An 11,701-nucleotide genomic window follows, 5' to 3' on the forward strand; every position below is an offset into this window, starting at 1 on the left:
TGTATTATTAGCTAACCGTAAAAAATATGTCAACTGTCAATTTATACAAATTCTATGTAAATCTTCATTAACTGAAAAATGCAATGAGATACTCTACAATGGAGGAAGGTTCTAGAGAGAAGAAAGAAGAAGGTTTCTCATTTCAGCTAGTTGAACATATACGACTACACTGTTCTTTTATAGAACAGTGTTAACTGCCCTTTTAACCGACCAATTATAACTTTTTTCTAATTACAAATTGACCCCTACTACTTATCTTATATCACAATACTCCCCCTCAAGCTGGAGGGTGGAATACATCGAGCACTCCTAGCTTGTCCAAGAGCAATTTGTGTTGGGTTGCTGCAAGTCCTTTTGTCATTAGGTCTGTCATCTGCTACTTTGTGGGAATGTAGTTAGTTGTGACCATTCCTTCCTTAATCTTTTCCCTTACAAAATGACAGTCGATTTCTATGTGCTTTTTGTTCTTTCGTGAAAAATTGGATTTGCTGCAATTTGTAATGCTGGCTTACTGTCACAATGTAGATGTATAGGTTCCTTCACTTTGTTGCCCAATTCTTCCAACAGACCCTTCATCCATATGAGCTCTGCTACAGCTGCTGCCATGCTTCTGTATTCTGCTTCTTCAGAGCTTCTACTAACAATTTGCTGTTTCTTGGATTTCCAGGACAATAAAGAATTTCACCACATAACCTGTCACTGACCTCCTAGTGTTTGGGCAGGCTGCCCTATCTGAATCACAGTATGCTGTGAGCTCATCAGTGGCTTCACCTTTTAGCAAAATTCCTAGACCTGGCCTTCCTTTAACATATTTGACAACCCTTAGAGCTGCCTCCATATGTGGCTCTTTAGGATGTTGCATGAACTGGCTCAATACTTGAACAACAAAGGATATGTCTGGCCTTGTGGTTGTCAAGTACAATAGCTTGCCAATTAGCTTTTGATAGCTGCCTGCTTCCTGCAACTCTGCATCATTGACATTTCCAGCATGCTTGTCATATTCAACTGTAGTAAGCTTGTGATTTTGTTTCATTGGCGTGGATACTGGCTTGCAAGCACTTAGTCCAACTTCTGAGATCAGTTGAAAGGCATATTTTCTCTGATTGAATAAAATGCCTTTGTTGGATCTCATCACTTCAATTCCCAGAAAGTATCTGAGTTCACCTAAGTCTTTCATCTTAAAATTTCTATGTAGAGTCTCCTTTGCTTCCTGAATCAAACTACTATTACTTCCTGATATCAGAAGATCATCCACATATACCAATACAATGACAATATCTACCTTATCCCTTTTGGTGAATAGTGAATGATCATAAGGACTTTGAGTGAAACCAGCTTGTAATAGTGTATGTGTTAAATTGATGTTCCATTGCCTCGAGGCTTGCTTGAGGCCATAGAGGGATTTAAGTAGTCTACATACTTTAGACTCCCCCTGACTGTGGAATCCCTGAGGTAACTGCATGTAGACTTTTTCACATAAGTCCCCTTGTAGGAAAGCATTATTGACATCCATTTGGAAAAGAGGCCAGCCTTTAGATGCTGCAACAGCAATGACAGTTCTGACAGTCACCATCTTAGCAACTGGAGAAAAAGTTTCATGATAATCTAAGCCTTCCTGTTGTGTCTATCCTTTGGCTACCAATCGAGCTTTAAACCTTTCAACTTCACCATTGGCCTTATACTTGATTTTGTACACCCATTTGGACCTAATGGCCTGTTTATCTGGTGGAAGATTGACAATCTCCCATGTATGATTGTCTTCTAAAGCTTGTATTTCCTGTTGCATAGCAAGCACCCAGTCTGGATCTGCTGTTGTTTCCTTGTATGATGTAGGCTCCACTGAAGTAGAGAAAGCTTGAAGATATGTCTGATATGCAGTTGAAAGCTGAGTATAAGAGAGATGATTGGACATAGGATATATATATTTGCCTGGTAGTTTAGTGGTGACATAGTCTTTGAGCCAGAGTGGTTTCTTGGTTTGTTTGTGAGATCTGGAGTTTTCAACAATTGGAGCAGGTGGAGGTATGGTAGTAGAGGAAGGTGAGTTGATCAACATGTCATTTTGGGGAGCTGGTTCCTCTATCTGGGAAGCTGGTTGCTCCACTTGTGGAAGAGTATCTTGGCCTTCACTAACAACAACATTCTCAGAACCTTCTAATGTTACTTCAGGTTCTATCAAGATGGGTGTAAAGGTGGCTTCCTCATCTTATGAGGTAGCTAGTGTATGTTGGGAAGGGGGATTGAGATAAAAAACAGGCTCAATAGATTTTGAGAACAATGCTTCTTCATCATGGTTGTTAGAAGTCTGTTTGAAAGGGAAAACATACTCCTGAAACTTGACATCCCTGCTAACAAATACCACATGATTATCAAGATCATATAGTCTATAACCTTTTTGTGTCTCAGAATATCTAATGAACACTGCTCTCCTTGCTCTGGGAGAAAATTTGTCTCCCTTAGGAAGATTACAAGCAAAACTTTGACATCCAAACACTCTCAAATGATCTAAGGTAACAAACTTCCCATAGAGCATAACATATGGTGTCCTGCCTTGCAGAACTGGTGTTGGGAGCCTATTGATTAAGTATACAGCAGTCCTAACACATTCACCCCAGAATTTTAAAGGCACTCCACTGTGAAATTTTAGTGCCCTAGCAACATCTAGAATGTGCCTATGTCTTCTCTCAACTATGCCATTTTGTTGAAGAGTATATGGACAACTGCTTTCATGTATGATCCCATTTTTAGCCTGCAATTCATTACACTTGGCATTGAAAAATTCTGTGCCATTATCTGATCTCAGGGTCTTGATGCCAGTATCAAATTGTGTCTTTATTATTGCAATAAAATTTTTCAATACAACACACACTTCACACTTAGAATGTATCAAGCATACCCATGTGTATCTGGTAAAGTCATCAATCATAGTCACAAAGTAATACTTTCTATAATATGTAGGTGTCTAGTAAGGACCCCATACATCTAAATGAACTAGCTGGAAAACTGCTTTAGACTTACTTACACTGTTAGGGAATTGCAATATACTTTGTTTATCTAGAGGACAAACACTACAATTTCTTGATTGTCCTGCACATATCTTGTCTTGTAGAGATGATATATGTTGTATAGAATTCCATGATGCATGTCCCATTATGTAGTGCCAAAGTTGTGTTTGTTCTTCTTTTATTACTGCTCCTACTGTTATGCCTGCTGCTTGTGCATATTCTTTTAGTATGTATAGACCATCAGATTCTCTACCAATCCCCAATACCTTGCCATTGTAAAGTCCCTGCAACATACAAAAATCAGGGAAGAACTTCACTGTGTAAGTGAGGTCTCTAGTGTGTTTTGCAACTGACAGCAAATTAAACTTGAAATCCGGCACATGCAGTACATCCTTTATACATTTGCCTCCTAAAATAGTAGCCTTTCCAGTATACGTTATCTCTGCCTTATTTCCTGTTGGCAATTGAACTCCATGTCCTTCAAACTGTTTTATATCACTCATTATTCTCTTATCATGAGCAACATGATGAGTTGCCCCAGAGTCTACTATCCAACTAGTTAGAGGAATATTGGATAATAAAGTCATAATACCTGCCATGTTTGTAGAGCATTCTTCACCTCCTTGCTTGTTCAGAAGCCCTATTAGCTGCTGATACTGTTCCTCAGTGAGGAAATGCCCTTGTGGCTGATTGCTTGTCCCTCCTGTTTCTTCAGTTCTTGCAGCATTGACGAAAGATCTGTTTCCTCCTGTCTGAGGTTTCTTTTTGCTTTTAAAGTCAGCTGGATAGCCAACAATTTTGTAACAATTCTCCTTCAAATTTCCCTTGTAGCCACAATGTTAACAAATCAGTCCAAACTTCTTAGGTTTAAAAGCATGTCCTTTTCCTGCAAGCATAGTTAATGGATCTCTATTTGTGTCAACTACACCTAGTGTTCGTTGACTCTCCTCCTGTGTCACTATGGCATAAGCTTCGTTTACAATCACAAATGTTCTTTTAAGAAGAACATTGCTTCTTACATTGTTGTAGCTTTCATTTAGGCCCATGAGAAATGTCAAAAGTCTCTGATTTCTCAGATGTTCTACTGAAGGCCTTGATTCTTCACAATCACATGAAGGCAGGGGTACCAATACATCTAATTCACTCCATAGATCTGACATCTTTGTATAGTAAGTAGTCACAGAATCAGTGCCTTGTTTAAGGCTAGCAATCTCTGACCAGAGATGATATATTCTAGTTAAACTACATCTATCAAATTTCTCCTTCAAATCACTCCATACTTTCCTAGCAGTGGGTGCAAAAACTATGCTTGGCATCAATTCATTAGAGACTGTGCTTCCAATCCACGACAGTACAATCGCATCACATTTTTCCCATTGTGCTACTAATTCTCCTCTATACGAACTTTTAACACATGTTCCATCTACAAATCCAAGCTTGCCTTTCCCATAAGTGCTACTTTCATTGCCCTACTCTACAAGGCATAATTTTCTGGCCCTGTAAGTTTAATTGGAACTAAAACTAGACATGGTGCATCTGCTGCTTGAAGAAATAGAGGATGATTGTGTTCGAGTGAGGTTGCCTCATTTCCTGCCATGGTGATCTGAAATTCTGCTTCGTCTCCGGTGAATTTCTTCAAACTTTAGCTGACTCGCCGGAACCTCTCATCGGAGCTCGTGTCCTCAGTCTCGCTGCTCTGATACCATGTCAATTTATACAGATTCTATGTAAATCTTCATTAACTGAAACATGCAATGAGATACTCTACAATGGAGGAAGGTTCTAGAGAGAAGGAAGAAGAAGGTTTCTCATTTCAGCTAGCTGAACATATACGACTACACTGTTCTTTTATAGAACAGTGTTAACTGCCTTTTTAACCGACCAATTATAACTTTTCTCTAATTACAAATTGATCCCTACTACTTATCTTATATCACAACATCAACTATTCTTATTTTGCGTCTTCTATATTTTTTGTTGTCCTTTTTTCTTCTCTTTAACTTGGGGGTGGGGGGGTGTGGGGTTATGATTTCTAGAAATACCCAAAGATGGCTTCAACGCGGCATATCATGGACTAATAGCTTGGACCCGTTTTAGGTTTCATTTAGTACAAGTCAAGTGTTCTTATACTATTTTCCAACTCGTTAGTCAGGATTTGTACACGAAATTGTCAATCAGTTATTTTGGCTGCTTACTTTTTTCTGTCGTCAACAACTTGTTGTTATATAATTTCATTTCAAAGCATTCCACACTGATTAATCTAGATGGAAGACTTTCAAGAATAACAAACTCTCTCTTAATTTGATTTAGTCCAAGTAGCCTAAAGCTATAAGCTGATAATTAATATAGATGTCCATGTCAATAAGACGTAAAAGCAAGGGATGCTTAATTAGCATCATGGATTATTTTAAATGCAGATTTGAATAAAGTCAAAAGTTTACACCGCCCACTACTAGGACTTGGAGGAATAGTTTTCAATAGTCTAATTTTAATGCTTTTTCAACACCTTTGAAAAGAGAGATTTTACAATCCCTTTGTTACCCGTAACTCTGGACAAACTTATGATATGGCGAAGCAATATATGTTTACCAAAATTGGTCGTCGGATACTTTTTAGTACTTTTTGATGGATATATAATTGCAGTCATGCAGAAGCTAACGAGTTTAAGTCATGCAAACGACTTTGAGAAATACATAGTAATACTGCCTACAAAGGCTTAATGCAGTGCGACCATTCTGAAGATTTTGTACATAAGTGAGAGTTTTATACAAAGAGCTTAAATGTTCTTTTCTAATTGCAAATATTTTTGTTAGAGTATTTAATTTTTATGGTTTCTAGGTGGGTTCCTCTAAAGGATGGTCCAGTACTCCAATTTGTGTAGAAACTGGAAGCAAAAAGAAAAAAAAGAAAAGAAACGTAAGAGAAGGTACTATTGCTAGAGTACAAGGATCAATCTTTTCAAAGTATTAAAGATTCGTGATTTTCCATAAAATAATTCAACTTCAAACTCTTCATAGTTGTTGGGCTAAGACGGCCCAATGACACTCTTAACATGGTGTGATATTGTCCGCTTTGGGTCATGCCCGCACGGTTTTTCCCAAAAGGTCTCACACCATTAAGAGATCCCTACACCTTATATGTAGACTCCCAATCTTTTCAGCTACCAATGTGGGACTTTGTTCGCACACCCAACAATCTCCCCCTCGAACTAAGTTCCACGTGGCCCACTACCACGATCCACGGGTTAATTTTCGAGATTCACTGTGTGCCACCCACATTGCTAGAGTATTATGGCAACCGAAGCCCGCAACTAGCTTCTTCTTGTGTGTGCACCGCCCTGCACCATCACTCCGCCATCTCCATACTCGTTCCGCTGAACCTGGGCTCTGATACCACCACTTGTTAAGACCGAAAAAATCAGGTGTCATGCGGAAGCTAGCAAAGCAAACCTTGAGCGACGATAAATCCAACAACAAAGGAGAAATCTACCAAAAGAGACACAAACATTTAACGTGGTTCGGTCAACTGACCTACATCCACAACGGAGATGAACAATCCACTATAATAAAAAGAGAGTACAAAATATCGAGAGAACAACCTCACGAAGAGGCAAACACAAGTGACACACTAACACTTGTCCCGTAAAGTTCTCCCCCTAAACACGACTCTCAAACCCCATACGGCTTGGATGCTACTGAATGTGAAGGAATGATCCTCAATTTATAGAAGTCCAAACCTTTTCCTACAAGAAAAAGGACTAGCCAAATATTGGAGATTTATAATTTAATCTAAGTCCATATTGATTCTCAAAAATCAATTCTTTATTTTTTTAAAACTTGACAAAATTTCCCAATTTTCCTTCTTCTTTTTTTTCCTCATAAATTTGATGTTAAAATCTAAGGTATTATTAATGAAATATAGTGTGAAATTGATTAGAATCACTTACCCAGTGTTTGTAGATGAAAATCCCATCCAAAATCGCCCAAAACCAAGCTCGAAAATCTTGTGAGAAAAAATAACTAAATTCCGGAAAAAAAAAAATACAGCAGCTGCCCAACTCGATTCAGTCCTAGATGGTCTCGAAGCTCACTTTAATAAGCTCAACACGATCCTTGCGAGATTTAACCCAAGATAGCCTACCCAATTTTGCCTTTTAAATTGATGTAGATATGATGTTTGGAGTTTTAAAAGAAATCTAAAATTTCAATGGCATTTTCATAATTATTTACACCAAAAAAAAAAAAATCAGCAATAAGAAAATCTTCGCTTTAGCACCCAAAACTTCATTCAGAACCTCCCGGACACAAAACATATATGCATTTCAATCATAAGATACGCTACGAACCTGATCACGCACTCAAAACTCCGAAAAAGAGGACATTTTGATCTTATATTGAACATGGTCAAATTTAAATCCTTAAACTTAACTAGTCTCAACCAATATTCCAAAATACACTTAGACCCTTGGGCCCCATTCAATCATACCAACAAGTACAAACACATTATACAAAACTTATCCAAAGTCTCAAAACACCCACAGGACCATCATAACAAAGAATCGAGGTTCAAGTCGGAAATAGATTTTTCTCTTAAGTTGTTAAATCTTCATTCTTTCAGAAAAGTGTTTCGAATCACACATTAAACACTTCGGATTACTTTTAAATTTTGCTCACAAGTTCAATTCAACTATATAAATATATCCAAAGTCTCGGAACACCAAATGGAGTCCTATAACATCAAAGTCAACTATGATCAAACTTACGAACTCTTAAGTTCTTCAAATTGCCAACTTTCGACATTAGTGTCGAATTCTTCTAGGAACCTTTGAAAACAAATCTGAATATACGTACAAGTAAAAAATCATAATACGAACCTATTCATAACAATCAAAATCTGATTCCGAGTCCGTTACCCAAAAATCAAACCTTGGTCAACTCTTCCAACTTAAAGCTTTCTAAAACGGGAATCATTCTTCCATATCAAATTCCAAACCGCTCGAAAATCGAAGCCAACCATACATGCAAGTCATAAATACATAATATAAAACTACTCAAAGTTTCAAACCACTGAATGGAACATTAAAGCTCAAAACGACGATCAAGTTGTTACACTTGCACCAAAACCAAAATTTTGAATCACCCAATATTCTTGGTATATGGCAGAATATCACTCACTACTTGGCATATGTTGAACGTATTGCACGTATGGACTATCCTTGACACATTACTCCCTCCGGTCCAAATAAGTGAGTTTTTGGCCTTTTTTTTTGTTGGTCCAAAATTAAGTGATTTTTTTCAGTTTTCAAGAATGAATTAATTATTTTTTCCTACATTGTTCCTTGGAGTAAATAGTGTTGGAGTATGTGTTTAGGAGTGTTTATGTGAGATAGTAAAGGTTAATATGGTCAATTTCATTGCTAATTAATGCTAAAAGATGGATTTCTTTAATCTGTGTTGAAAAACATCCAAAAAACCACTTATTTTGGACCGAAGGAAGTAGCAGTTAGCGAGTTAATTCCATTAATTATCATTAAGTTATGGAAACAACTCAGTAAAGTCACTTTTATTTATTTAGGGACAATAAAACCATTCAATTCTAACTTTTGTCTCTTAAAAAGTAACTCTAGCCGGAAAAAGCTTAGTTCTCTCACTGGATTATTAAATGGCAGATGCAATTTTTAAAATTCATTTTTTAAATCACAAAACTTCATTTATAGTTACCCGAAGCAAAATGAGTTTGCTATAAAAATAATGAAACCGATCAAAACTTGTTCAAATTTTTGGGTGCGACACTTCTAGTTTGAATTTAAGTTATATTAGAAAATTTGATTGATTATTCTTCTGGGCAAATGCATTGATTAATCTACCTACTTGTTTATATTCCTTTGGTATGTTTTTTCTTGAAATATAGCAAGTGAATTCGCTTCTGTTTTTATCTTTCATTCGTGACTTGTGTCACTCAATTTATATTGATAAACTTATGATCAATATATCCAAGTGATTAAAACAGCAGGCATTGGGAGTGAAGATCAGGTTATGTTCCGTTAATTTTAAGTGTTGGGTAAAAAATAAAAGTGGCTTTATTGAGTTATTTCTATAACTTGATGATTATCCAAGGAATTAACTTTTAGCATACACCCTGTGGGAAAAAAGAAAAGGTTGGAAATTATTAGTTGTTAACTTTCTATGTGAAGCTTCGCTGCTCGTTGTACGATGGACGTCTCTAAATAAGTCATATACTACTGCATCCGTTTCAATTTAGATAAGATAGTTTGATTCGATACAGAGGTTTAAAGAAAAAGAAGAAATTTTTTAAAATTTATGTAAAAATTTTAAGGGGTAAAAGCTTTTACGGGATCATGATATTTGTGTGGTATAAAAGTTTTTCATTAAGGACAAAATAGTAAATGTGTTGGGTGTGCGAACAAAAGTCCCACATTGGTAGCTGAAAAGATTGGAGTCTACATATAAGGTGTAGGGATCTCTTAATGGTGTGAGGCCTTTTGGGAAAAACCCTGCGGGCTTGGCCCAAAGCGGACAATATCACACCATTGTTAAAGATGTCATTGGGCCGTTTTAGCCCAACGACTGGTATCAGAGCCCTTGGTTATTTATCCGGGTTGTTACGGCATGGAGGCGAATATGAGCAAGATGGTATGTTTAAATGGGAGAATTATAATGTTTAGGAGAAGCAAGATGAAAGACTTGTTGTTCGTGAAAAAAGATGCATCTACCCGTTTTTTTCAGCTCATAAACCCGAGAGTATATCCGATGAAGATTGGATTTCGAGCACCAAACAAGTATGTGGATATATACGGGAATGGGTTGAAGATAATATTCACAACCATATTGTGAACGAGATACATGCGAGATCATTGTGGGAAAAGCTTAGAGACTCTTTATGCTTCAAAAAATCAGGGAACAACAAATTATTTTTGCTAAATCAATTGATGACCTTTAAATACAAGGAATGCAGCCCTATCCTGATCACATAAATGATTTTCAGGGCGTCCTTGATCAGCTATCTGGAATGGGGGTGATTTTGATGATGAGATACAAGGACTTTGGCTTCTTAATACTCTGGCAGACTCTTGGAAACTCTTCGTGTTTCTTTGACAAAATTCAGCTCCTGGAGGTAAGGTGACCATGGAATATGCCAAGAGTGGTGTGTTGAACGAGGAAGTTAAGGAGAAAATCTCAGGGTTCGTCCTCACAAGCAGATATCTTGGTTACAGAAGACCGGGGGAGAGATAGAACAAGAGGCTCAAGGAATGGAGGTAAAAGTAGAAGTAAGTCAAGGTCCAAATACTATAATATTACATGCAACCACTGTGGCAAGAAAGGACACATCAAAAGGTTTGGACTTCTAAATGAGGATCCTTCCTTCACATTCAGCAGCATCCACAATGTAGCCGTATGGGTTTGAAGAGTCGTGTTCAGGGGGAGAACTTTACGGGACAAGTGTTAGTGTGTCACTTGTGTTTGCCTCTTCGTGAGGTTGTTCTCTCAATATTTTGTACTCTCTTTTTGTTATAGTTGGATTGCTCATCTCCGTTGTGGACGTAGGTCAGTTGACCGAACCACGTTAAATGTTTGTGTCTCTTTGGTAGATTACTCCTTTGTTGTTGGATTTATCGTCGCTCAAGGTTTGCTTGCTAGCTTCCGCATGACACCTGATTTTTTCGATCCTAACAAGTGTATCAGAGCTAGCTTTCGAGCGAGGTTCAAGACAGGTTCATCTTGGCGTGTTCAGTTCTAGCTGCAACATATTTGACGATAATCGTGATTTTTTGTCTGAGAAATTTGACCGGGAATGCTACGCACGTTGAGACAAACTTTGTGGCGGAGATCTGGAGATGCGACCCGTTGAAAGGCTATGTGAAGAAGGTGGATCAAGTTATTTGTCAGAAAATTCAGGCCAGGGGGAGAATTGTTAGGTGTTTGCCATAATTTTTCTTACCATATTTGGTTTTTCTATCTCTTGAAGGAAAAGGGCAATATAATTACCTTAACTGGGTTTTTCTTTTTGTAAAAGGAAATTATAAATCTCCAATATTTGGCTAGGTCCTTTTTCTTGTAGGAAAAGGTTTGGACTTCTATAAATTGAGGATCCTTCATTCACATTCAGTAGCATCCACAATGTAGCCGTATGGGGTTTGAGAATCGTGTTTAGGGGAGAACTTTACGGGACAAGTGTTTAGTGTGTCACTTGTTTGCCTCTTCGTGAGGTTGTTCTCTCGATATTTTGTACTCTCTTTTTATTATAGTAGATTGCTCATCTCCGTTGTGGACGTAGGTCAGTTGACCGAACCACGTTAAATGTTTGCGTCTCGTTTGGTAGATTTCTCCTTTGTTGTTGGATTTATCGTCGCTCAAGGTTTGCTTTGCTAGCTTCCGCATGACACCTGATTTTTTTCGGTCCTAACAAGTGGTATCAGAGCTAGCTTCGAGCGAGTTCAAGACAGGTTCATCTTGGCGTGTTCAGTTCTAACTGCAACATATTTGACGATAATCGTGATTTTTTGTCTGAGAAATTTGACCGGAGTGCTACGCACGTCGAGACAAACTTTGTGGCGGAGATCTGGAGATGCGACCTGTTGAAGGCTATGTGAAGAAGGTGGATCAAGTTTATTTTGCCAGAAAATTCAGCCAAGGGGGAGAATTGTTAGGTGTTTGCCATAATTTTTTTTACCATAT

The 11,701-nt window shown here is 37.7% G+C and overlaps 2 protein-coding genes across 2 annotated transcripts; both read right to left on the minus strand.

Annotated features, from left to right (window-relative positions):
* LOC109226066 (uncharacterized mitochondrial protein AtMg00810-like) lies at positions 451-1,573 on the minus strand. Its single transcript, XM_019390869.1, has 2 exons — positions 705-1,573; positions 451-634 (listed from the first exon to the last, which is right to left on the minus strand). Exons 1-2 carry the CDS (start codon positions 1,571-1,573, stop codon positions 451-453), a joined length of 1,053 nt encoding a protein of 350 aa, XP_019246414.1.
* LOC109226067 lies at positions 1,625-4,602 on the minus strand. Its single transcript, XM_019390870.1, has 5 exons — positions 4,484-4,602; positions 3,932-4,400; positions 3,191-3,829; positions 2,277-2,749; positions 1,625-2,129 (listed from the first exon to the last, which is right to left on the minus strand). The coding sequence occupies exons 1-5, from the start codon at positions 4,600-4,602 to the stop codon at positions 1,625-1,627; spliced, it is 2,205 nt and encodes a 734-aa protein (XP_019246415.1).

Source organism: Nicotiana attenuata, chromosome 5, assembly GCF_001879085.1.
Source record: "Nicotiana attenuata strain UT chromosome 5, NIATTr2, whole genome shotgun sequence".
NCBI classification, from domain to species: domain Eukaryota; kingdom Viridiplantae; phylum Streptophyta; class Magnoliopsida; order Solanales; family Solanaceae; genus Nicotiana; species Nicotiana attenuata.

Excerpts from the sequence above, each read along its gene's own strand:
- LOC109226066 (XM_019390869.1), bottom strand. The coding sequence starts at position 1,573 with ATGGTGACTGTCAGAACTGTCATTGCTGTTGCAGCATCTAAAGGCTGG. Across the intron at positions 635-704 it reads GCCTGCCCAAACACTAGGAG|AAGCTCTGAAGAAGCAGAAT; the intron begins GTCAGTGACAGG and ends AATTGTTAGTAG.
- LOC109226067 (XM_019390870.1), bottom strand. The coding sequence starts at position 4,602 with ATGGCAGGAAATGAGGCAACCTCACTCGAACACAATCATCCTCTATTT. Across the intron at positions 4,401-4,483 it reads GGGCCAGAAAATTATGCCTT|AGGAGAATTAGTAGCACAAT; the intron begins GTAGAGTAGGGC and ends AAGTTCGTATAG. Across the intron at positions 2,130-2,276 it reads AACCATGATGAAGAAGCATT|TGAAGGCCAAGATACTCTTC; the intron begins GTTCTCAAAATC and ends TGTTGTTGTTAG.